The 27729-nt window shown below is 38.4% G+C and overlaps 1 protein-coding gene across 1 annotated transcript in view; it reads right to left on the reverse strand.

Moving 5' to 3' along the window:
* The window catches only part of LOC126176984 (uncharacterized), a 64972-nt gene extending 41805 nt beyond the window's left edge, over positions 1-23167 (reverse strand). The window contains exons 1-3 of the mRNA XM_049924197.1: positions 23045-23167; positions 18362-18538; positions 17407-17583 (exon numbers count right to left, since the gene is read on the reverse strand). Of these exons, the coding sequence (XP_049780154.1) occupies positions 17407-17583; positions 18362-18391 (207 nt within the window). The 5' untranslated portion in view covers positions 18392-18538; positions 23045-23167. The remainder of the gene's footprint in view (positions 1-17406; positions 17584-18361; positions 18539-23044) is intronic.
* Positions 23168-27729: the final 4562 nt, after the last annotated feature.

The following is a 27729-nucleotide window of genomic DNA, read 5'->3' on the forward strand; positions in this document are numbered from 1 at the left end:
TTGTCAGACTATTTGCAAGTGCAGGAGGAAAATGTCTTGAATGAAGTCTGCTGATTCCGAGATCAGGGTTCTCAGAGTGTACTGGTAGTCCAGTGTTTGCTAAGATCCTGATCTAACTCTCCAGCTACATACATATTCCACAAGCCACCGCATGGTGTGTGACGGAGGGTCACTTCCTTTCCTGTTGTATTCACAAATAGAGCAAGGAAAAAGCGACTGTCTATATGCCTTCATACAAGACCTAATTTCCGTTATATTCATAGTCCCTATGCTGAATGTACATCAGCAGTAGAACTGTTCTTTAGTTAACTTCAAATACCAGTTCTCTACATTCTCCTTTAGTTGCATGTGTGCTACTGGAGACGTGTACAGCACCATAGAGAGGTTTACTGTTGAAATTTCAAGAAGAGTTGGGTAACGCGTTATTTTATTTCTTCATACATCTTGTGAAGTAGCCCCAATAAGAAAATCAGAGTTATTTGAGCTTATACAGAAGTTTACAGACACTTAATTTTTGCATGTACCATTCACAATTTGGGGGTGGGGAATGGCAGTGGTGCCAGAAGTACTCTCTGTCGCATTCTGTAAAGTGGCTTTTGGAGTATAGGTGTGGATGTAGCAGCATTTTTATATACGAGGAACACTGTGCGAGACGTGTGTTGTGCCATGTATGCTGATGAATTAAAACATTATGACCACCTGCTTAGCAGCTTGTTTGTCTGTCTTTGGAATGAGATACATCACTGATTTGGTGTATCAGGAATCTGACACTTTGTTGGTAGTTTTGTGGAGATATGTGGCATTACATGTCTATGAACAGGTAATGTAATTCATGTAAATAATGAACTGCTGATTTGAATACCCTGTGACGGCAGCTGATAGCAACCCAGATGGGTTCCACAGTATTTACATCAGGCAAATTTGATCACCGAGGCATCAACACGAGTTCACTATAATGAACCTCAAACCACTGTGGCATGGTTCTGGCTCAGAGCAGACAGTTATAATGTTGAACATGTCATTGCCATCAGGGAAGACATCAAGCATGAAGGGATGCAGGTGGTTTGCAGCTGTCAGCGTGTCTTCGACTACTACCACAGGTCCCATGCAAGTGCAGCAGAATGTCTCCCATAGCATAATACTGCTCCCACCAGCCTGTGTCCGTGGCGCACTGAACGTTTTGAGCCGCCTTTCACCTCGACGACAGTAATTGTGGAGACGACCATCAACCTAGTGTAGCAAAAATATGATTCACCCGAAGAGCCAACATGTTTCCATTGATCAGCGGTCAAATCTCATGGTCTCATGCCCACAGTAATTGTAATTCACCATTTCATTGGGTCAACATGTGAAGAGGTGGGGGCGGTCTGCTGCTGATCTCAATGTTCCACAATGTATGATGAATGGTGTGCTCCGAACCACTTGGGCATGTACCTGCATTGTGCTCTTTCAACATTGATGCCACAGATCACCATCTATCCTACTTTAGAGGGCGTCAAGCGTCCAAACCCCACATTCTGTGAAGAGTTGTGCACGTCCAACCATTTAGCACCTAATGGGAGTTTACTGTCATTCTACCTCTTTCCGTATGTGCTCACGACAGTAGCACATGAATATTTAGCTAGCTTTACTGTTTTCGAGATAATCGTTCACAGGCTCTGCATAATAATAATAATCTGCTCTTTGTCAAAGTCATTTATCTCAATGGATTACCCCATTTGCAGCTCATTTGTTCACTAGAGTGATCCCCCATCCATGTCTGCTGTGCTTACATACTTTTAGTCCTGTGTCATGTGCCCACAATGCCACCAGGCGGCATCCAACATCGTGGTGGGCAGCAGTCATAGTGTTCGACTTATTAGAGTGCACTTCTGTTTAAGCTAAATAAAATGATAACAAAAAATATTGCAAAACTGTGATTTTTAGCGAAATAAGACAACTTTGGCAATTTTTTTGAAATATCATGAAGGCAATTTCTCTGCAATATCATGGAATTTGTTATTTTCATTCATAAACAATGGTATAAATCTGAGGATGGCAATTTACCAATATTCGTAATAGACACTTATTGATTTTTGAAATTTTGTTTTGGCTCCTAATTTTCTCAATGCTGAGGATGGTGTATAACTTTATAATGCCAGTTCATTTCCTTTATAATTTTGTGACGCCAAAATAAGCACTGAAACTGGCAAAAAAAAAAAAAAAAAAAAAAAAAAAAAAAAAAAAAAAAAGAGCTCTGAAATAGGAAGGGGGGGGGGGGGGGGGGGAAACGCCAAAAATGGAAAAATAACACCAAAAATGGAAATTTTTATACGAGCTACTCATGAACCATGGACCTTGCCGTTGGTGGGGAGGCTTGCGTGCCTCAGCGATACAGATAGCCGGACCGTAGGTACAACCACAACGGAGGGGTATCTGTTGAGAGGCCAGACAAACGTGTGGTTCCTGAAGAGGGGCAGCAGCCTTTTCAGTAGTTGCAAGGGCAACAGTCTGGATGATTGACTGATCTGGCCTTGTAACAATAACCAAAACGGCTTTGCTGTGCTGGTACTGCGAACTGCTGAAAGCAAGGGGAAACTACGGCCATAATTTTTCCCGAGGGCATGCAGCTTTACTGTATGATTAAATAATGAAGGCGTCCTCTTGGGTAAAATATTCCGGAGGTAAAATAGTCCCCCATTCGGATCTCCGGGTGGGGACTACTCAAGAGGATGTCGTTATCAGGAGAAAGAAAACTGGTGATCTACGAATCGGAGCGTGGAATGTCAGATCCCTTAATCGGGCAGGTAGGTTAGAAAATTTAAAAAGGGAAATGGATAGGTTAAAGTTAGATATAGTGGGAATTAGTGAAGTTCGGTGGCAGGAGGAACAAGACTTCTGGTCAGGTGACTACAGGGTTATAAACACAAATTCAAATAGGGGTAATGCAGGAGTAGGTTTAATAATGAATAGGAAAATAGGAATGCAAGTAAGCTACTACAAACAGCATAGTGAACGCATTATTGTGGCCAAGATAGATACGAAGCCCACATCTACTACAGTAGTACAAGTTTATACGACAACTAGCTCTGAAGATGATGAAGAAATTGAAGAAATGTATGATGAAATAAAAGAAATTATTCAGATAGTGAAGGGAGACGAAAATTTAACAGACATGGGTGACTGGAATTCAGTAGTAGGAAAAGGTAGAGAAGGAAACATAGCAGCCGCCTGGTAGAATTTTGCACAGAGCACAACTTAATCATAGCTAACACTTGGTATAAGAATCATGAAAGAAGGTTGTATACATGGAAGAACCCTGGAGATACTAAAAGGTATCAGATAGATTATATAATGGTAAGACAGAGATTTAGGAACCAGGTTTTAAATTGTAAGAGATTTCCAGGGGCAGATGTGGACTCTGACCACAATCTATTGGTTATGACCTGTAGATTAAAACTGAAGAAACTGCAAAAAGGTGGGAATTTAGGGAGATGGGACCTGGATAAACTGAAAGAACCAGAGGTTGTACAGAGTTTCAGGGAGAGCATAAGGGAACAATTGACAGGAATGGGGGAAAGAAATACAGTAGAAGAAGAATGGGTAGCTTTGAGGGATGAAGTAGTGAAGGCAGCAGAGGATCAAGTAGGTAAAAAGACGAGGGCTAGTAGAAATCCTTGGGTAACAGAAGAAATGTTGAATTTAATTGATGAAAGGAGAAAATATAAAAATGCAGTAAATGAAGCAGGCAAAAAGGAATACAAACGTCTCAAAAATGAGATCGACAGGAAGTGCAAAATGGCTAAGCAGGGATGGCTAGAGGACAAATGTAAGGATGTAGAGGCTTATCTCATGAGGGGTAAGATAGATACCGCCTACAGGAAAATTAAAGAGACCTTTGGAGAGAAGAGAACCACTTGTATGAACATCAAGAGATGTTCATACAAGAGATCAGATGGAAACCTAGTTCTAAGCAAAGAAGGAAAAGCACAAAGGTGGAAGGAGTATATAGAGGGTCTATACAAGGGCGATGTACTTGAGAACAATATTATGGAAATGGAAGAGGATGTAGATGAAGATGAAATGGGAGATACGATACTGCGTGAAGAGTTTGACAGAGCACTGAAAGACCTGAGTCAAAAAAAGGCCCCCGGAGTAGACAACATTCCATTGGAACTACTGACGGCCTTGGGAGAGCCAGTCCTGACTAAACTCTACCATCTGGTGAACAAGATGTATGGAACAGGCGAAATACCCTGAGACTTCAAGAAGAATATAATAATTCCAATCCCAAAGAAAGCAGGTGTTGACAGATGTGAAAATTACCGAACAATCAGTTTAATAAGCCACAGCTGCAAAATACTAACACGAATTCTTTACAGACGAATGGAAAAACTAGTAGAAGCCGACCTCAGGGAAGATCAGTTTGGATTCCGTAGAAATACTGGAACACGTGAGACAATACTGACATTACGACTTATCTTAGAAGAAAGATTAAGGAAAGGCAAACCTACGTTTCTAGCATTTGTAGACTTAGAGAAAGCTTTTGACAATGTTGACTGGAATACTCTCTTCCAAATTCTGAAGGTGGCAGGGGTAAAATACAGGGAGCGAAAGGCTATTTATAATTTGTACGGAAACCAGATGGCAGTTATAAGGGTCGAGAATCATGAAAGGGAAGCAGTGGTTGGGAAGGGAGTGAGACAGTATTGTAGCCTATCCCCAATGTTATTCAATCTGTATATTGAGCAAGTAGTAAAGGAAACAAAAGAAAAATTCGGAGTAGGTATTAAAATCCATGGAGAAGAAATAAAAACTTTGAGGTTCGCCAATGACATTGTAATTCTGTTGGAGACAGCAAAGGACTTGGAAGAGCAGTTAAATGGAATGGACGGTGTCTTTAAAGGAGGATATAAGATGAACATCAACAAAAGCAAAACAAGGATAATGGAATGTAGTCGAATTAAATCGGGTGATGCTGAGGGAATTAGATTAGGAAATGAGACACTTAAAGTAGTAAAGGAGTTTTGCTATTTGGGGAGAAAAATAACTGATGATGGTCGAAGTAGAGAGGATCGCAAAACTTCAATTGTCATTAGCGCCCAGACTACGTTAGGAATGCACCGCCAGGCACAAGTTTGAAACAGCAACTAAAAGGGAAAACACAATAAAAGACAGACTGACAGGCATAGGATTAAAAAAAAAAACAGCATAATCAAAGGTCCTTAGAGAGGTTGGTCAAGTTGATAAAATGAAGAACGCGAGCAGCTGCTCGTGGGTCATCCGCTAAAATGGCATCTAGACTACAGGGCAGGCCAAGATCAAGACGCAGTGTGTTAAAATCCGGGCAGGACGTTAAAATGTGTCGGACCGTCAGCAATTGCCCACATGGGCAGAAATGTGCCGGCGCAGCCGTCAGCAGATGGCGATGGCTGAACCGGCAGTGTCCAATTCGTAACCGGGCCAAAACGACCTCCTCCCACCGAGAAGGGCGGGAGGAGGACGTCCAAGCCACGGGAAGAGGTTTCAAGGCCCGAAGCTTGTTGTCTGTAAGTGCAGCCCAATCGGCATGCCACAGCGATAAAATGCACCGACAAATGACCCTGCTACAATCTGACGAAGGGACACAACAAGAAGCTGTCCGAGGCTGGAGGACCGCAGCCTTGGCCGTTGCATCTGCAGCTTCGTTCCCAGGGATACCGACATGGCCAGGAACCCACATAAAGCTAACCGGAGAACCGACGCCCACCAGCTGCTGAAGAGAGCGTTGGATCCGGTGCACGAAAGGGTGAACCGGATACGGATCACTGAGGCTCTGGATGGCGCTCAGGGAATCGGAGCAGATGACATAAACAGGATGTCGGTGGCGGCAGATGTAAAGAATGTAGATGTAGAGGGCAAAGAGCTCAGCTGTGAAGACCGAACAATGGCCATGGAGCCGGTATTTGAAACTTTGTGCCCCTACAATAAAAGAACACCCGACCCCGTCATTGGTCTTAGAGCCATCTGTATAAATGAAGGTCATATTAATGAACTTCGTCCGAAGTTCGACAAAACGGGAGTGGTAGACCGAACCGGGGGTAACCTCCTTTGGGAGCGAGCTGAGGTCAAGGTGAACGCGAACCTGAGCCTGGAGCCAAGGTGGCGTGTGGCTCTCGCCCACTCGAAAGGTTGCAGGGAGTGAAAAATTAAGGTGTTGAAGGAGGCGACGAAAGCGAACTCCAGGGGGTGTAACATTCAGCGTCAAATACTTCATCCCAATTTCTCCATGACATAATTTCTCAGTGCTGGGGTGAGATGGCTTCTTATCAATCAAATGGATTGCACAAGAGACAAATGATTTTCCTCAGAAAACCATCAAACTGAGAGAACAAACTGGCCGTGAAACCATTCTTTGAACAGCTTACCATCCATCCATGCTTTTTTCTGGTTGTGATAATATATGGGCAGGGACTTCATGTTGCAGTTTTCAAAAGCTCTGGGCCTAGCAGATTTGCCAGTCATCATTAAAAGCAGCTTGTGATTACCAGCAGCATCACATGATCTTTGCACATTTTAAAACCAGGAGCATGGTCTTCTGCTTTTGATGCCAGGCTTTTTATTGGCAGTGCCCTAAAATTAAGGCCAGCTTCGTCAGTGTTATAAATTTGTTGGGGATAATACTTTCCCTTTCTTATCATTTTTTCAATCTCATCCAAGTATTCCTTCACTGCGTCACAATCAGAAGAAAGCTTCTCTCCAGTAATTGTTAGCTGACTGATTCCATGACATTTTTTGAATCTGTCCAACCAATACATACTTGCACTAAAAGACTCATCACCAGTCATTAACTGGTTCAGGTAAATAGCCTTCTCCTGAACCAGTGCTCCACTCAAAGGAGTTCCCCTTTTTCTTTCATACATAAACCAAAGGAAAAGAGCTTCATCCACTTTATCATACTGGTACTGTTTCAAAGTCTACCGAATTTCGAGTGTTTTTCCCGAATACGTGGCACAGGACTGTTTGAGCTTCATTCGGTTCTTCTTCAAATCACAAATGGTTGCTTTACCAAGACCCAGTTCTGCTGCCAGTTTAGATACATTCTCACCATTGCCTATCCACTTCAAAGCATTCAGTTTTTCTTCGAGAGTTAACGTTGTATGTTTTCCGTTTACTCATGACGAAAATATGTACACCACTACACCTGAACGAGTACAATACAACTGTTATGTGTGCCAGCTATCGATAACTAATATACCCAAGCACTTTGCGAGCCAACTAGCAGTGCACTGACCTCAGACACTACAAAGGTTTCAACAATGCACAACAAGGGAAGGGAGTGAGAGTGAGCCATTGTTCCCACACTTGTTACCATGGTTTACCTACTTATCTGCTTGGTATATTTCATTCTAGAAACTCGTCACTGTAATTCCGGCTAATCCGAACAAATCAGTAATCGGAAACAAGGTCCGGTCCCAATTATTTCGGATTAAGAGGACTCTACTGTAGTCAGTTGATTTAATGAGTTAAGTTTTAATTGTAATTTCTGTAAATTAAACTTCGAACTATGTGTAATTTCAGCACCTATTATTGTGATGATATATAAGGTCTCGATTTTTGGTCACAAGACAGTCACTCCATGGCCGAGTTTCAGACGAAAAACCTGTGTTGGTTAGAACAACAACAATGCATCAACTTAACTGTGAAATAAGTGTTACACAATTACACTATGTGTAAAAGCAGTGACAGTGTGTTCTCCATATGTACCTTTCTATTCTTTAAGAACTGTGAACTTTGTGGTTAGTTTTTTACTGCTCATAGGTATTCAACAGTAAACTACTGTTGAATATCTATGAGCAAATGTTCCTTTAGGGTTTACCTAAGATAGAATGATGAAGTGAAGCGTTTCGAGAATTTGTGCGTAAATTCTAGAACCACTCGGCCTTCCACTGTTGCGAACGCATGATCCTTTAGATGTGAATGAGAAAAAGGAACCCTATCTACTGTGCGTCACGTTTCTGTGTGTGCAGGTGTGAGCAAAAGGTCGACGCAGCAGTTGAACGGCACCGACAAGTACTTTTCGGGCGATCCATGGAAGTCATGGAAAAAGCACACAGAAGAACCAAGGAACTTCTGTGTTATTCTGTGATGCTTGTAATTGTGACTATTGATAGTGAGAAAAGAACAACTGAGATTCGGAATTGTGAATAAACACTTAACTTGAACTTGCTAGAGGCGAGACATGCATATGATTCCCGTATAATAGAGTTGTGGTTATCAAGCCAACTCTGTTGTAAATGTAACTTAATTGTTTCTAATGTGAGATGACACGGGTGACTTACATGAAGTCAGTTTATGCGAGAAGTGTAAATTTTGTTCTTTGTGGAAGTTCAAATATACTGATAGTTGTTGAAAAGTATTCTTCTGGGGCAGATATTTCTCATCATCTCTGGTGCCATATGTGAATTAGTTGTTCCAGCCCTTGGTTATACTGACTGATGAAGGAGGCACGCCTACATGGTTGGCCAGATTATATAGGACAAGTATAGATGTGAAATGATAATTAAATCAAAGTCCTAAGCTGCCAACAGGCATTGATATACATCAACAGGGACAGTTGAAAATGTGTGCCCCTACCGGGACTTGAACCCATGATCCCCTGCTTACATGGCAGACACACTATCCGCCTGAGCCACCGAGGGCACAGAGAATAGTGCGACTGCAGGGATTTATCCCTTGCACATTCCCCGTGAGACCCACATTACCAACTTAATGTCCACACACTACGCTCGTAGTGCCCCTGCCCATTACACTCATTACTCGCGGCAGACAATCTTACTGAGTCCCGTAGGAGTTTGGGCAATGTGTCTGCCATGTAAGCAGGAGATCCCGGGTTCAAGCCACGGTCAGGGAACACATTTTCGTCTGTCCCCGTTGATGTACATCAATGCCTGTCAGCAGCTTAGGGTCTTGATTTAATCATCATTTCATTCTAGAGAGCTGCACAGTCGCTGATGGTATCTGTTCTTTCAGAAATGTCCGAAAGAACAGACACCATCTTCATATAGTAAAGACTAACCGGCCACTGACCTTCTGTGTGAATGCACACACATTGCCCAAACTCTTACGGGACTCGGTAAGACTGTCTGCCACGAGTAATGAGTGTAATGAGCAGGGGCACTACGAATGTAGTGTGTGGACATTAAGTTGGGAATGTGGGTCTCACGGGGAGCATGCAAGGGATAAATCTCTGCAGACACACTATCCTCTGTGCCCTCGGTGGCTCAGACGAACAGAGCGTCTGCCATGTAAGCAGGAGATCCTGAGTTCGAGCCCCGGTCGGGGCACACATTTTCAACTGTCCCCGTTAATGTATATCAATGACTGTCAGCAGCTTAGAGTCTTGATTTAATTACCATTTAATTCCAGAGAGCTGCACAGTCACCGATAGCATTTGTTCTTTTGGACATGTCCGAAAGAACAGGTACCATCTTCATATTCTCATAGAGTATAGATGTGTTTGGAGATAGGGCATGGGAGATCTGATTTTCTATACAGCTGGGAGATTAATTTTGGTTTTTGGATGCTTTCAGTATTCTGGGACAGAGCGAGCTTGTCCTTGAAAATGTGGAGTCCACAGCTGGCCACATTCTGTGGAATGCTGTGGATAGGTGGCACTTGTCAAAGTGGTGGTATCGCTGGTGACCACTGCATTTGATGTGAACAGAGGTTTTTAAGTACCTATTAGTGGGGTGAAGGTCAACATCCCATAGGTTGGCTCTTTGCGATAAGAAGAATCAGATGGAATGAATGGAAAAGTTGTTACAGATGTGGGGGGAATAAGGATATGGAGTCCTCACTGGGTTCCCTTCTGTTCACACTCAATTTCACCTTGCATCTCTCACACCTGCCACTCGTTCCTCTTGTTACTTTTTTATGCTATCATATATCCCTCATTAGAACCTTTTCCAATTTCTCCCTTTCTCTTACTCTGTATCTTCCATCATCCCATTGCATAGTACCTATGTCTCTCTACATTTCTCCGAACAATCCCTTAATCTCTCTCTGCATGATCTTCCTTAACCTCCTGCTGTCTACATCTATATCTACATCCACATACACACTCCACAAGCCATTGTACACTGCGTGAAAGAGTGTACATAAAACCATCATTATTGATTTCATTTCCTGTTCCATTCTCATATGGAACAAGGGGATGGCCGACTCTTATCCTCCGCAAGTGCCCTATTCTCTCTTATGTAATTTTCACGATCCCTACGTGTGAAACACTACGGTAGCAGTATAATGATCCTACAGTCTTCTTCATATAGAAGCCCTCAAAGTTTACACACAGTGTTTCCCAAGAAATATTTCATTTTTTCCAAGGATTTCCATTTAAGTTTCCTGAGCATTTTTGCTCCACTTTCATTTGGACTAAACTGAACTGTTGGGATCCTCCTGAATTTTTTAAATGTCTGTTTCATAAGGACTCCTAAACTGGAACAATACAATGAACTGATCACACTATGGTTTTGTATGTCATTTCATTACAGGTGCATTGCAATTTCCCGGAAACCTCATAACAAATTAAAGTCATCCATTCACTTTTGATAATAATGATTTTATGTGACTGTCCCACCCTCTCTCTCCCAACTCCATGCCCCTTCCATTTCCCCACCACTCACCCCAGTAGAGGTTGTTACCTGTGCCTTTACGGCACTAGTGTTTATTGATATTATGGTAGATCTCTGAAAGGTTTTGTTCAACAGCTAAGCAGTTTTTTACCCATTCTCTGCTACTCAAGACACTTCTCTTTTCAATGACAAGCAATTACTATTTTTTTTTTCTGTTTACAGATTCTCTGCTTGGACAAACAAGAAAGTACAATGGTTTGTATTTAGGTGTGCCTCTTATTGTGATGGATTTCTGATGACTTATTCTGATTTACATGATGTTATTATAAGTGGACTTATTGTCTGAATACAGGGTTGGAAACTCTGTTTGTTACTTTGCCAGTACCAGTGTAAATTTGCATGACAAATTGTAATCTATTGTACACAGACCAATATTGTTACAGATGTACTTAATTACCTTTTTTCTTAAAAAAAAATTACTATTGCTATCAAGTAAATAGAAGACAAACAGTGTCTTGTTAATAAAAATGAAGCCCCCCCCTCCCCGCACAAAAAGACAAGACAGCTTCAAATTTAAAATTTATTAGGTTACATTTAACTGTCACAAACAGAAAGCACAAGGCAGATAGAAACTTTATATGTGCACTGCATTAACAATTAACTAACATTTGCTTCTCTTCTGTTGATGTATAACTTTACTCAGACCACATCCCTGGAGGCAATCCATCCCAACAGAATCAGCAAAACTGAGACTTTTTTTACAAATGTTGTTACGACATGTGAACTAAAATGACAAATTAGCACTACGGAGTATCAAAAATATAATACTGTGTACAACAGGATATTTGCAGGCATTTATCTGAAAATATTCTGGCTGAATCTCAATATGGTTTTAGGTCCAAATTATCAACAGTGAAAGCAGTTCAAGACATCCTTTCTTCTATACAAATCTCATTTGAATCAAAGTTACCTACTGAAGGTATTCTATTACAACAAAGCACGGCATCTGATTCTGTGAACCATACAATACTACTGGAAAAACTTCCAGTGTTATGGAGTCAGAAACTTAGAACTCTCCCTCATAAGCTCCTTTCTCAGTGACGGGAAAAAAATTTTAGTTTACAACAGCCAAAAATATCAATACTTAGGTAACTCTAGGCATTCCTCAGGGTTCTGTGCTTGGCCCTTTATTGTTTTAATATGTGTGAATTACCTTCCTAGCAACATGCTCTGTAAATCTGTATTTTATGCGGATGATAACATTCATTAGCTCAGGGAAGGACATAAACCGACAAACTGAAAAACAATGAAAACTGTCTACTACATGGTTCAAAGCGAATGAGCTATCCATCAACTGTGAAAAGACAGTGAGCATCACTTTCAGTTTATCATGCAATGAAACCGAATGCTCAACTTTTAAGCTGCTTGGTATGTGCCTTGATTCCAAATTAACCTGGGACAAACACACAGTCCTTGTATGCAGAAAACTCTCCATGTAACCTTTTTAGTGACTAAACTACAAACATGTGCAACACCACCTCTATTACTCAACTCCTACTATGACTTCTTTCACTGCCACCTGCAACATGGTATCCTTTAACGGGGTTATTCTGAAGGGGCCAAAGAATTTTCATCTGGCAAGAATAGGCTTTCAGGACTATTGCTGGAGTTACAAACTCTAAAACCTCCAGCAGATGACTTTTTAAAGACTTAAAGGTACTGACACACCTATCGTTTTTTATATACTGTTACTGATTAAAGAAAACTTAGATAACTACATATCGAGGGAAGGTGTACACAAACATAAAACTAGGCAAATGAAACAGATACATATGCCCACAGCTAGATTAAAGAAAACTCAGTCTAGTTATGAATACTTGGGCATAAAATTATTTAACATTTTACATTTACAAGCACATCTTGTCTCAGTCAATGACTTTAAAACAAAAACTGGAAAATGGTTGAAAGATAAGGCTTTCTACAATATTTCAGAAATTCAAAACTGTTCTAAGGAAGATTTGAGGTACTAAATTATTTCTAATGTAAACTACTCTGTACTTACCTTACTATGTCAATAGTTTATTTAATACTTCTGCATATTATTTTCTATGTACTTTAAAATTAAGAAACTGTTCTCGGGTGTATATTTTATGTGGCTTGTATTATTACTAGTATTTGCACTGTAACTGTCAACAAAATGTATCTGTGCAATATATGTTAACTCCCTATGATGACATCGATCACATAAAAATGCACAGAGACAGATCAAAACAAATAAATAAATATAGAAGAGATGTTGAGTCGAAGACGGGCACAATGAAAAATAATCCAAGAAATATTCAATTTTTTCAGCAAATCTATTACCATAAGAAGAAAACTCGGAGAGATTCACAAGAGCACAACACAAACACACTTTACCCCTGTCATCTCCGAACACTAAGGTCCCACTGTAACTGCATCTGACTTATTCGGTGGAGAGAGCGGAGGATAGTAGGAGAAGATGCCAATGGTGCCTGTGGGAGCTTGCAGGGATATCATGAATCCAGCACTGGAAGGCTGTATTGAGGAGGGAGAGGGAGGATGGGAAGAGGAGGGAGGAGGAAAGGGGAGAGGAGTAAAGTATGGATGGGAAAAGGACGAGGCAGGTGCACTGGAAGGTATGTGTAGTACCGAAGTGCGAACTGTGAAGGGGACAGGTGGGTGGAGGGCAGAGCCTAGCAAAGTCCAAGGCCAGAGGGTTATGGGAACAAAGGATACGTTGCAAAGAGTATTATAGCTGCATAGTGCAGAAAAACTGGTGTTGACGGGGAGAATCTAGATGACAAACAGGTTGTTAAGCAGTCTTAAAAGTAATGCACATCATGCTAGGCAGCATGCTCAGCAATTGGGTAGCCCAGCTGTGTCTCGGCCAAAGTCAGGTGATGGCCATTCGTGCAGGCAAACAGCTTATTACTCGTTATGCCCATGTAGATTGTAAACCATGTGGTTGCTTTCCTAAACAGCTCTGCCTTCAATCGGGTAGAAGATGCCTGTGACTGACTGGAGTAGGTGGTAGTGGGAAGACGTATGGGACAGTCTTGCATCTGGGTTTGTTTTTAGCATTCTATTTCATTATGCCTGTCTGGGACTCTTCTGTCTGGTGAGTAGCAATCTATTGTTTCCTTATTATTGTTATTCTATCCTGGATTTTCCATTGTTAAATTAATGCTATGCTTACACAAAGTCCTCAAATTCAATGTTTTTGATTTTGCACTGCCTTGCACACCTTATTCTTAAAGCATATTTTTATTTATATTTAATTATACATTTCAAATAATTTTTTCTATGGTTATTATCTGTTATTCAGTAATGTACAGTACAGTTTTTGAGTTTGATGTTTTACAAGCTTCTTACATAACAAATTAAGTAAATCTTGGAAGTATGTGCCTTGAGAAACCACACAGAGCCCATACCTTTGACTCTACTCTTCAAAATAATGCTAGTACATGGTGACTACAAAAGCCTCCATCTGGTCAATTAAGGATGCTATAATGATTTCTGTTGTTCAGGTGTGCTGTTCTTTCATTGTGCTTCTACCACCATAAAAACAAAGGACTTGGATTCACTAAGATCTGGGAAATAAGTGGACTGAGAAGCAACAGGGATGTTTTTATTTGCCAAAAATCCTGTATGTTGTCTCAAGGGATGATACCATACTATTCATATTCCTCACTAGACCCTTACCCAGTGGGATCACTGTGAGCAGCAGGCAGCACAGCATCTCCAGCCAGCTTGTCACATATGAACAAGTTATACTTTAAAAGACTGTGATAATATTTCAGCCAAGTGATAGATTTCAGCAAAGTGATAGATTCAAGCAAAGTGATAGATTTAAGGCTCGCCTGCAAATGGTTTGTGCCACTGCAATTCAAGTTATGTTAACTGTAATTGTTTTCATTTAAAGTCTTCAAAAATTCACATATCACAAACTCGTGAACTTTGTATAATTTATTGTGTGTTTCAGTGTATTCAATAAAGTTTTAAGATATTCCAGAGCATAAATAACCAACCCTTTTTCAAAGGCTGCCTAACATTTCTTATTAATTATGCTAATTAAATGTCTTCAGGTACAAGTTTCAGGTACAAGTTTCGTATTGACAATGTCTCCAAAAAGCCAAATCAGCATGCATTTGATTTTAAGCTGGTTCATTGTTGATGTAAAGGGATCTATTCATGAATTCAGAATTTGTTTTCTGAATCATTCCAAAAAACAAGTTTTGTCACAAGTAATGGTGTGCATCAAAAGACAAAGTGAATCATTTTCATGCAGACTTTCCTCATCCACAGATCTTATGTGCTTAATTGTGTCAAAATTCTTAATTACTATGCATTAAGACTGTTAAGCAAGACTCAGAGCACATGAGAATACTAATTTCCTTGAAAGTTTTCAATGCTGATGTTCATTGATTGGAACATTCACATTAATATGATCTCAGTATTCCAATTTTTTTTTTTTTTTTAATCCCTGAAGAATCTGAGGCCTTTGCTAAATGTAGTCTCCATACACTGGCTGAAGTTCTGCAAATACTTCATTTGAAATGAGTGCAAGTCTTAAACATATATTTTTATAATAGGGTAAATCATTATTAAATTACTTGTGAATATTTCAAACTAATGCGAACCTCCTACCCCTACACAAGGTGTTGAATGCTATCCATACGTACAGCTGCGGTATGCACATAAACATGTGGTTTTTCATCTTGGTGTAAGTCTTTCATGTGATCCCACTTTTGCAGTATAATGCACATTTCACTTATTATTTGATAAAGCAGCTTCTCTTTTGGTTTCAGTAGGTTGATTGGATCCCGTTACAGAGCATAATGCCCCAGGAAAAAATGAAGGTGGTCACTGGGAACAAAGCCTGGAGCCAGCGCATCAGAAACCAGCAAAGCTACATGTTGAAGCACAAAGACAGTCTGATACACCAATTTCTTGAGTATCAGTTATGTTGCATCTGTCTACAGAAAAACAAAAAACTCTTAAATTTTTTCATTGCGTAAGTTTTATTTCTGAATTAACTGATAATACAACAAATGGTGCCTATTTCTCTAAGAGTTATCTGACTGCATATGAATGCGTGTACCTAAAAAAAGAAGCAAATGGTTCATAAGCTATCAATACAGCATAAAAGTAAGGTAAAAATACTTGCAAATCTGTACAAGGAGTGATCATAAGATTTAAACGATTAATTCAAATAAATAAATAAAGTTATGCAAATAACTAATTATTTGTTGCTGATACATGTCTGCAGTCCTGATACACTTGACCTTCCTGTAAAAACATAACAAGCTGAACTTATCAAATACTCAAGCAATCAGAAAGATATAAATGAGGTCTTTGATTGAAACAGTCAGATCAATTCATTTTACTGAACATCTTAATAATCACATCTATTTTTACTTAATTAGACCCTGCAACAAATGAACTATTACTTTGTACATGTTAATCAAATAATATAAACCCTGAATTTTGCAGTAATGTTAAGTTCCGTTACTTTAGAGAAATGTTTTCAAAGCAACAAAGTGTCAAACTGAGTACAGACTGATAATGGGAATTAAAAATTTAGGAGTACTGAAAAATTAGTTATTCTCTGTCAGCTCTTAGCTTCAATTTACTGTCAGAAATATAAATATGCCATACTGCAACTGCCTTAATTTGAACAAGATTCTCAGTTTGTAGTATTATCCAAAAAACACCTTATTACTTCTTCAGAAATTCCTGATAGGCACATATGTGTCTCAACATGCTCACTACTTGAAAATTTCAAAGAGTTTATTATTGCCAAAGAAACACATAAACAAGACAATGATTCGTGCAGAATGACTTTAGAATGCTAATTTTCTAAAGTTCACACAAAATGTTACTTTCTTTATGCAACAGTAAGAGTGTAAAACACATCTGTTATCTTTAATGGCAGCTTGCACAACATTATGTGTGTCAGTATATCTATACAAATAATAGATTCATTACCCGAGTACAATGATTGTTTTTAGAAACTAACAAAAACATTGTATTTCCATCACAACTAGAAAGTAAAGTTTTAGATTTACATATCATTACTAGCATTCTCAACATTTCCTACAGTAAATAATTTCACAGCTATGTACAATTTAAGATGTTAGGAAAGCAAACAAAAATTTCTCTTGGTATATCACACTATGAAACCCTGAAGGCAACAATTGTTTGAAATGACTAACCCTCATATTCTGAATGCATTGTAAAGAGCAAATTCTTGAAAAAGTTGTGAACACTTATTTGAAGCTCATGAACAAGTTGGAAGCTTATTTCAAGGAAGCCATTATGGTGTCACTGCCGCAGACAAAAGCATGACCATGACGTCAGATGTACACAATGCCATTAGCCTTATTACTTTAGTTGCCAATCCTGTATATGTGTTTGATCTTCTCAGTCTTTGCCTGTATGTAAACTGTCCGTAAGAAGCTAGTCTAGGAATACTATAAGTTTGTTAATACACAGAATAAATACATAAAGGAGAAACGTCACCAGGAGTATCAGATCCCAGTATGGACAGTAAACAGGAATAATAAGATAATGAAAGAAGAAGAGAGATCACCATAAACCACTTCCTAATTTGAAATAAATAGCATCTGCTATTCTATTACAGTATTCAAGCATTTGCTTAAACTGACATTTCTAATTTGTTGCTCATTCAAACAATTTAATTTGAGGTGAATTAACAAGCCAATACACATGAAAGCACATAAATCAATAATTATGCCTTCCATGAGTAATTATATACCATCTGGATTCTTACCTTGTTGAGCTTTGTGGCACCTCTTGACATGATGAGAGAGATGCGCTTTGCATTTAAACCTCCTTTCACATACCATGCAAATAAATTGGCGAACAACTCCACACTCAAATCGTTGGTGACTGGAGAGACTATGCTTTGAAGTATATGATCGGCCACAGCGAATGCATAAAAACTTGCCTGCAAATGAAAACTGTAATCAGGATACATTTTCAATTACGTAAATATATTAGCGCACACTATCATAACTTATTGGTCAGAATGAAACCTTTTTAATTATGTGCATTTAGAGCCACAGACAAAAAAGAAATGAAGCACTCCATTGCCACATACTGTTCATTCAATAGTTTTACAACAAACTGCATTTCTAATCAAAGGAAAAATATACATGTAGTTTCCATCTTCGCGTAAGATTTTTATGTGATCCTACTTTGGCAGCCTGTATGTACATTTCATTGCTCATTCGATAAAACAGCTTGTCTTTTGGTTTTGCAGTATGTTGGCTGACTCCTGTTACAGAGCATAACTCCCCAGGAAAAACTTTGCTTGTTACCACGAACTAGCCTGGGACCTGTGCATCAGCAGCCACCAATGTTAGAAGATGGAGCCCAGAGGCACAGTCTGATACAGAACTTTACTTTGTATCAGTTAATTTTTGTCTGTCTAAAGGAAAACAAAGAAGTCTTAAGTTCTTAATTTTTTTCAGGACGCAAGTTTTATTTATTACTAAGTTGACCGTACAACAAATAGCACCTGTTGCTCTATCAGTTCTACAACCACATATTTATCTAGACAAGGAGCAAATCCTCATAGAATGTCAACACAGCATAAAAGTAATGTAACAAATCAGTACAAGTAGTAGAAATAAAGAGGTGCAATAAGAGGACAGTACAAATGAATGCACATAAATAAATAATTATGCCTTCCATGAGTAATTATCTACCTTCTGGATTCTTACCTTGTTGAGCTTTGCGGCATATCTTGACATGATAAATGAGATGGTGTTTGCGTTTAAACCCCCTTTCACATACCATGCAAATAAATTGGGGAACAACTCCACACTCAAATCGTTGGTGACTGGAGAGATTACGCTTTGCAGTATATGATCGGCTGCAGCGAATGCATAAAAACTTGCCTGCAAATGAAAACTGTAATCAGGAGACATTTTCAAATAAGTAAATACATTAGCGCACACTATCACACCATTTGAAACATTTTTAATTATCTGCATATAGAGCAAAGACAAAAAAGAAATGAAGCACTTCATTGTCACATACTGTCCGATCAATAGTTTTACAACAAACTGCATTTCTAATCAAAGAAAAAATATACATGTAGATTCCATCTTGGTGTAAGATTTTTAAATGATCCTACTTTGGCAGCCTGTATGTACTGTTCATTGCTAATTCCATAAAGAAGCTTGTCTTTTGTTTCAATACAGTGACTGAATCCTGTTACAGAGCATAACTCCCCAGGAAAAAATTTTGCTGGTCACAACGAACAAGCCTGGCTGCTGTGCATCAGCAGCCACCAATGTTACATGCCACAGCACAGTAGCACATCACTACAGCAGAAAAATGAAAAAGTGCAGTCCATGGCACAGAGGCACAGTCTGATACAGCACTTTAGTTTTTATCAGTTAATTTTTGTCAGTCTAAAGGAAAAGAAAGGAGACTTAATTATTAATTTTTTTCATGAAGCAAGTTGTATTTATTACTAAGTAGACTTTACAACACGTGGCACCTGTTGCTTTATCTGTTCTACAACCACATATTTATCTGGACAAGGGGGAAATCTTCATAAAATGTCAACACAGCATGGAAGTAGTAATGTAACAAATCTGTACAAGTAGTAGTAACAAAGTTTTAAAGATCACTTAAATAAAGTAATGCAATTAACTTTTATTTGCTTGCAGGTTCACACCTGAAGTCCTGGTACACATCATGAACACATCTGTGCCACAGCACAGGGCACATCACTACAGCAGAAAAACAAAAAAGTGCAGCCCATGGCTAACGTGGGGTGTTGTGTGGTATTTGGCTGTCAGCAGTAACATACATGTTGCAGCTGTGTCCATTCAATCCATATGGCTAAAGAAGTCATCTGATTTGGCCTAACACAACTACAACACTTCTGCTGCAGTCAATAATGAAATACTGCAAACAGGCACTTGTAAACACACACAAAAATTAATTATATAGCTTACTCTTTAAAGTTAATCATTAAATCTTACGCCAACCCCTCGTAATACATAAGATGAGTATAAGCTTTTATGTTGTTTCACTATTACAAAATTAGATTTGTGCTGTGAAAGATGTGCATACGGCTAGCTTATGGCAGCTGTCCCTTGATAAGCTCTGTGATAACACTTGACGTGATCCTTGAGATGGTGTTTGCGCTTAAACTTCTTTCCACACAAGGAGCAAACAAACTGGCGAAGAACACCACATTCAAATCGTTGGTGACTGGAGAGATTACGTTTTGCAGTATATGATCGACCACACCGTATGCACAAAAAATTGCCTGCAAATGAGAAATGAAGTCAATCTATATGGTGTAAACTATAAATATAATAGAATACTCTCTCACAAGAAACACAAGGATTGTAATTTTAATAATAATATATTTTTTAATGTGGCAAAATACAAATTAAAGGAAATATGAAATACTTTAATCCATTACCTACTTATTTTATACAAAAATTTTAAAAAATAAAATTGCACTTTTGTATAACAATAAAATCCATAAAAGTACATCTTCCAATTCATTGTATAAATTTTAACTGACAACCATGGCGGCTTTCGTGTCAGCTTCACTGCATAATTGAAAGTGTTTCATTGGTGTTCATAGGCTGAGATGACTCTCCTCTATATCTTCCCACCATACAAAAACAGGAAGGGATAAACAAGAAACAAACTTGGTGTCTTGATCTTATCAGCACAGTGCTGCTGCCATAGACCATGTCTGCAGTGCATCATTTATTGTTTTTGTTTCAGTTCTTAGGCATTTCACAGATCTGACTACTTTCATTGTGCTCCATTATTAGCCAGGCAGTGTCCCAGAAACTGTTGTAGGTGGAATAGCAATTCATTTGCATTGACAGGTCCAGAAGAAACAATATTACTATAACCCCAGCTAGCACTCAAGCTTATTTCAAGGTGGATATTGAGTTTAGGTTCAGTTGAAAATTCAAGATTGAAAAATCAACCCGTTACACAGCTTATTTCAAGGTGGATATTGAGTTTAGGTTCAGTTGAAAATTCAAGATTGAAAAATCAACCTGTTACACAGTTTACATCAAGCTGTAAAAATTTAGCTTGAATTAAAATAATTTTCCCAAGCTTGAAATAAACTGTAATTTCCCTGGAAGACTGTACAGCAGATGCGCGCGCAGCATAGCTTCCATAGACGTCCACAGGAAGCGCCACAAGCGTTTATAAGCCTTGCACTGACTTTGCTAGGTTTACGGCCATTTTACCTTTGTGACGCGCGTTAATGATGGTTACTGTTGTGGAGTTTGTTTTATACTGGAAAATAGTTCGGTAAGTGTGTGCCGTCTCCTGCCTTACTGCTACACCGGGTCTGAAGAGGATATTAGTGTATTACATGTATGTTGGTGCATTTTTCTCTAGTGGTACGCTAATATTACAAATGTTAAATATTATTACGTAACGTAAAGAAATATCATATTCTTTTACACAGAAAAATTGAGCCTGGATGAAAGTGAAATGGATTACCAGCTAAGAATACATATTACAAGTTGTTCAGCAAAAAGAGGTCATTTTAAACTAGCTCTCTAGCACGTCGCACCAATAAATTAAAACTTAAAGTTATTTTACCTTTATAAAATCTCACCTTTATTTTGTTCTTTTACAATTCAGTTCCACTGAACTGGTAATTTCTTAAATTCGTTTCGATTTCATCTTTTATTTCATTTTGATTTAGGTTTACTCTCCAAAAAATAATTGTGGATAGAATAAAAGTCTACATTTTTCTAAGCAGTAGTTTCTTTATAATTCAGATTAAATGGCCCTGAAACTGTTAGAAATACTGATGTGTGGCTTCTTCATGAAGTCATCGCAAAATTACCCAAATGTCATCTTTACTTTAAAAATTTCAAGCAAAAAATTATTTCAAATTACTTTTAAGCTCTTTGGAATGAAGTCACCAGAAGCAGCTGCTTACTCAGTGACATTTATACTAGTTAATGATTCTTACTACATCAGTGAGTTTGAAGTTATTTTGCTAATCTGGGGCATAAATTATATTTAGGTTGATCAGTTTCAACTTTTTACATTTTATATGTTAAGGTTTGGCTAACATTTACTTTTACCTGTTACAGGATCATTATACCGGCAGAAGTCAGCGATATTTGATCCTGCTCTGGTCTGTGTGCTGGGGCCGGAGGGGCTTCAGAATAATTAAATTTTAAAATAAAACAATTTTAAACTCTTCGAAAATAGAAAAATTTAAACATACATGTCTTGATAATTTTTTCCTCACGCCATTTCCATTCTGATATTTATTTAATTAATTAGGTTCAATAAATTCAGATTAATAATTATGTACCTTAAAACAAGCTGTAAATACCAGGCTGTATTCCACATGTGTAGATACAGCTGGAGCCAAACTTGATAAGTCAAGCTTGAAATATAGCTTGAACTCTGCCAACTTTGATGTTTGTTTCAAGCTTGAATCCAACTAACAGGCCTGAATATTCCAGCTTTGATCAAGCTTATATACTTGAACTTTACATCTGGAAACAAGTTTGAAACCGGCTTACTGTGCTATCTGGGAATCCACATCATGTTTATAAGTCATCTTCCCTCAATTTCTCTGAATAGCCCCAACGCTGGTATGCAGAATTTGACAGAAGCGGTACTCCAGAATTCTTCCCCCCCCCCCCTTTATTGTTTAATTTGATCTTACCTTCTACAATTGCTGCTACTGTCATAATTTTCACACCTGTGTTTCATCAAATAAGTGTATACTGGGTCAAGCACTAAGGGAATATATTTGCAAGCATTTGCAACCCCTCATGACTTCACAAACAGAATCTATAAATACCTGTGTTACCATTCACTATCATACTTTTGTCTTCCTAAATATGTAAGCAGCAGAAGTAAATATTTACATGACAGACAACTATATATGCACAAGAATGTTTCCTTTTGCAATGTTTGCATGGGTACTCAGACTGCTCAAATGTGAAACTACAGTTAAGAAGCTTAGTTCCAAAACATTGTAGAGTGACTTTTGTGCATCAGGCATTATCCAACTCAGCACTTACCAGGGCACTACTTCACGGTGTAAGGGAACACAACATTCTTGAACTTTGAAATGTAAACAAGTGCATCAAGTTGAGGAATGATACTTCTATTGTTATTATAAATCCTGTATTTGCTTTTTATCTATGATTTTCTTGCCTTGAGGTAATGAATGGGAAGCCGTGGGGCATACAGCTCGTTGTATGTACCACTTGAAAGTTAACCTAGTGTCTGATCTCACTGTAGGCTACTGACATATAAACTTTATAAATTAATCAGTGTTACCAGTATAATCAAGTTGTTGCACACAAACATTTTGCTATGGAGAGGAGAGGGTAAACGGTTCTATTGGTTTTAGATATTTATTTCTTTACCTTCTTATCTTTCTTGCTCCTTTCGTCATTTACTGGGCAGCAAACTCTGCATGGACTACTTGCAGACCTCAAGGGGAGTTCTGCCCTAATTTCATCCCTACCTTTTCCAGAATTTTCAGTCTTTTATAGTTCCTGCTATCAAAAGTAATTACAGCACCAGAAACTGCTAACTTCAGTCATAGGGCCAGCAAAGACATGTTTAGGCATACATCACACAACATTATTGAGGGTTTCATTCACATTCTGGGTCTTCCCATTCAAACATTTCATTAGTTGCTCTGGATTCACCAATCTCTGAATACAGGTTTGACTACCACCATTGTGGCGAAAGGTTACCACAAAATTCAGATTCCCTACAACTGCACCAACTACTAGCGGGAATAATGTTTGTTATTTACACTCCCTTCACTGTTGGCGCACGTGTTTTCTACGGCTTCGAACGCGAATTCGGATCTGAGGTATGTTATCCTCAAATTTGCGGTTCTTTAACTTACTTTTACACTTATCCATTTTATACAAATATAAAACGGCAATAAGTGCTATACACAACAAAAATACCTAAACGCGCAAACAATGTAGACACTCGGCGCTGTGTTTGTTGGGAGCGACTGTATATATTGCAAACGCACTTGCCACCGCGCCAAATATCAACTTTCTTTGCGCTTTCATACCACACCACTTTTCATACTTTTAAACACATAACTCATTCGTTCGCATCTAACGCCAACTTTTGAACCGCAACGACGATGGCATCAAAACAAGGCAATTCACAGCCTTCTAGACTGTGTGGTTCCCAACCTATGCCTGTTCAAATTTGGAATATTATTTGGAGGTCAAAAAACGTCTGTGTACTTTAGTGTATAATAAACCAAAACGTTCAAATAGAGTCTAAAGTACCTTATAGAATAGAAAACAGAAAATATCTAATTTCATCTTAATGTGATACAGAATTTTCACCTAAACAGAATGAAATGCTTAACAATTTTTGCTTTGGAAAAAGGTAAAATTATCTCCAGAAAAGCTGTAGAACAGGTTAACTTATTGCTGTCACTGTTGCTACAATATCCTGTACAAACCTTTTCATTTCCAAATAACTACCTCAGCCTACATCCTTCTGAATCTGCATACTATATCCTTCTCTTGGTCTTCCTTTGCATTTGTTATGCCCCACACTTCCCTCCAACACTAAATTGGTGATCCCTTCATGTCTGAGCACGTGTTCTATCATCCGGTTCCTTCCTCTTGTCAGGTTGCACCACAAATTCCTTTTTTCCTCAGTTCTGTTCAATATCTCCTCATTAGTTATGTGATCTCCTCATATATTAGTAGTAGCACTATACTTTGAAAGCTCCTGTTCTCTTCTTGTCTAAATTGTTTATTGTACATGTTTCACTTCAATAGCTACAAGGCTACATTCCATACAAATACTTTCAGAAAAGACTTAATAACACTTAAAGCTATAATCTATGTTAACGAATTTCTCTTCTTCAGACACGTTTTTCTTGCCATTGCCATTCTACATTTTCTATCCTTTCTACTTCGGCCATCAACCTTTTTTTTTTTTTTTTTTTTTTTTTTTTTTTTTTGCCCAATTAATAAAACTCATCTACTGCCTTAAGGTTTCAAGACACTGTCCATTTATTTATTTCTTCTTCTGGTGATCCATGTTGTGACAGTATTACAGGATATGGAACTTGTCTGAAATCTATCGTAGCACATATAAACAAAAAAAAATTATTTCATATTATCGGTACAGTAAACAGTAACTTAGATTCTAGTACAGAAAATCAATTTTGAGAGATAAATAAATATAACAAAATAATAAGTGTCACAGAAAATAAATAATGCTAAATATGTGTTTACAATAAACAATTGTCAGGATTACAAATTTAGATTTGGGCACATATTTGCATTTAACAATACAACAAATGCTGAACTCTGTAGTTCAGGAACTCTTCTATGGTATAAAATGATCCCTGTAATAGGAACTGCCGTAAAATTTTTTAAACAAAAGCTCATCTTTTACCAAACACTTAATTGTTGAAGGGAGGGTGTTAAAAATCTTACAGCCCATGAATGGATTCCTTTCTGTACCATACTTAAATTTGCCTGATCATAGTGTATATCATGTTTTCTTCTCGTCTCATAATACTCACTATTCAGTTTAAAAAATGGATTGTTCTTTCCTTATGAAGCACATCAAAGAGAATATATATTGCACAGTGGATGTAAGGATTCCAAGTTTCTTAAAAAGATTCCTGCATGTGAGTCTAGGATGGACTCCACACATGATCCTTTTGGCTCTTTTTTCTACACACAGTACTTTTTTAGCCAGTGCTGATTACCCCAAAATATAATTCTGTGTACCAGAATGGCATGAAAATAACCATAATAGGCTGACTTCATGGTTCAATAATTCTATAAGAAGAAACAATGCATAATGCATAAGTTGCTGAGCTCAATCTTTCGCATAGATCCAGGATGTGGTTTGACCAGTTCAGTTTGCTGCCAATATGCAAGCCTAGGTAGTTTGAGGTATCCACCCTGGTGATCACCTGCTCACCTGCTCACCTACTTTTACTACTATTTATTCATCTTTGAATGTTATGTGGAACTGTATATAGTTTGTTTTAGTGTAATTTAAATAAAGTCCATTGATGTTAAAGCAGTTCACTGTTTCACTTAAAACCTTATTCGCTGTTTCCTCAAGTTTACTGAATTATCAATAAGTAGTGTAGTGTCATCAGGAAAAATGGTGAATCTACAATATTCTGTACAGAAATGCAGATCATTTATAAAGCTAATAAAAAGTAGGGGGCCCAGAACTGAGCCTTGGGGCTCTCCAGATGTGATGGTACCCAATTATGAGGATAATAGGACTCCATTTTGACTATCAACTACAACTTTCTGTTTCCTATTTGACAAGTATGAGTCAAGCCATTTCCCTGATGAATCACTTATACTGAGATATGCAGCATTTTGTAAAAGAATGTAGTGACTAACACAGTCAAATGCTTTTGTTAGGTATCAAAAAATCCCAACCATCTTTAGTTTTTCGTTGATAGATTCCAAGACTGACAGCAAATGCAAATATTGCATTTTCTGCTGACAAACCTTTCTTAAATCCCAACTGACTTTCGCTGAGGATATTTTGATCCCTGAGACGCTTAACTATCCTGGCATGCATTAGTTTCTCTAAAACTTTTGAAAAACTTGTCAGTAGTAATATTGGCCGATAGTTAGCAGCATCCGACTTTTCTCTCTTCTTATACAGTGGTTTTACAACTGCATACTTAAGCCTCTCATTAACTATTTCATGCTTAAGTGACCCATCAAAAATATGGCAAAGGACTTTACTTTACATCACTGCAGCAGTATTTTAATAATTTGTTAGAAATATTATCATCCTGGTAGAGTTTTTACTTCTCAGTGATTTAATAACTCTTTTAATTTCTTAAACGGTGACTGTTGTTACCATCATGTGTTGTACTGAGCTAGGTATTCTGGCTTTTAAAAGACTGATGGCTTGGTTCATGGAGCCTTGTAAACCTATTTTTCCTGTTACTGTTAAAAATATTCGTTTAATGTGCCTGGAATTATTTTTGGATTGCTAACAAGATGACCCTCACTTTTTATTTGGATATTTTCACTACAAACTGCATTTTCCCTTGTTTTCCTTGTTTACAAAATTCCAAATAGTTTTTACTTTATTGCTTAGGTAATCAATTTCTGTCTTCAGGCAAATGTCCTCTACTGCTTGTATGATCATATTCAGAACTTTATTGTAGAGTTTATAGTGCATATTCCTACTGGGATCATTTGATCTTTTGGCTGCTGCATATAGTTCTCTTCTTGTTTAACAAGAAATTTTGATGCCTTTAGTAATCCAAGGCTTGTTTCCAGATTTTAACTGGTTTTCTCTCACTGACTTCTTAGGAAATGTTTCTAAAACAGAGTTGTAAATTTATTGATAAATATGTGGCGACTATCGACCAAGTCGCGGGTAATATCTTTGTTTTTGGCAAGCTCTTTGAACCAGTCTGTGGTCGCGCGTGAAAGTGTACGGACGTGTACCGAGAATTCAGAATGTAAACAACTGTATATGTGTGCTTACGAGAAATAAAAATAGTGTTTATTACACATGGTGTAGCGTGCATCATTGGATTCGGCAACCCTACAACGCTATATCCATACTGGTGACCCCGAATTTTGTTCGCGAGTGCTACAACGAAATCTTATACCGTCGAGCAGTACACAATGGACCGCTTGCCGCCTGTTACACCGAACACGTGCCAACTAAGTGTTCCAACGGACGCTTCGGCATGGTTTTACAATTATCCACCGGGCGTCCGCAATAGTTCTACGCAGTTTCCGAACACATCGACTAGCTGTGCTCAACAGGACAGTGTTTATACAATTCCACAGCCACGTGTTCCGAGTGCTCAACAGCCGACACAATGTGCTCAAACCCCAGTGACTATGTTTACAGGTTTCCCAAGTGCAAGTGTGAATTTTCCACCCGAATCAGTGACTGTACAAATCGAGCCGGACAGGAGAGTTCATATTTCTGCCGGAACTCCGGATTTTGCACCAACCCCCCCTACACCACCAGCGTCCGCTTTACGAGTGTTTTCGACGGCACACGCCGTTCCTGCCGCGTGTGTTCCACAAACATTAGGTGATTT

The sequence above is a fragment of the Schistocerca cancellata genome, chromosome 3, assembly GCF_023864275.1.
Source record: "Schistocerca cancellata isolate TAMUIC-IGC-003103 chromosome 3, iqSchCanc2.1, whole genome shotgun sequence".
Taxonomy (NCBI): domain Eukaryota; kingdom Metazoa; phylum Arthropoda; class Insecta; order Orthoptera; family Acrididae; genus Schistocerca; species Schistocerca cancellata.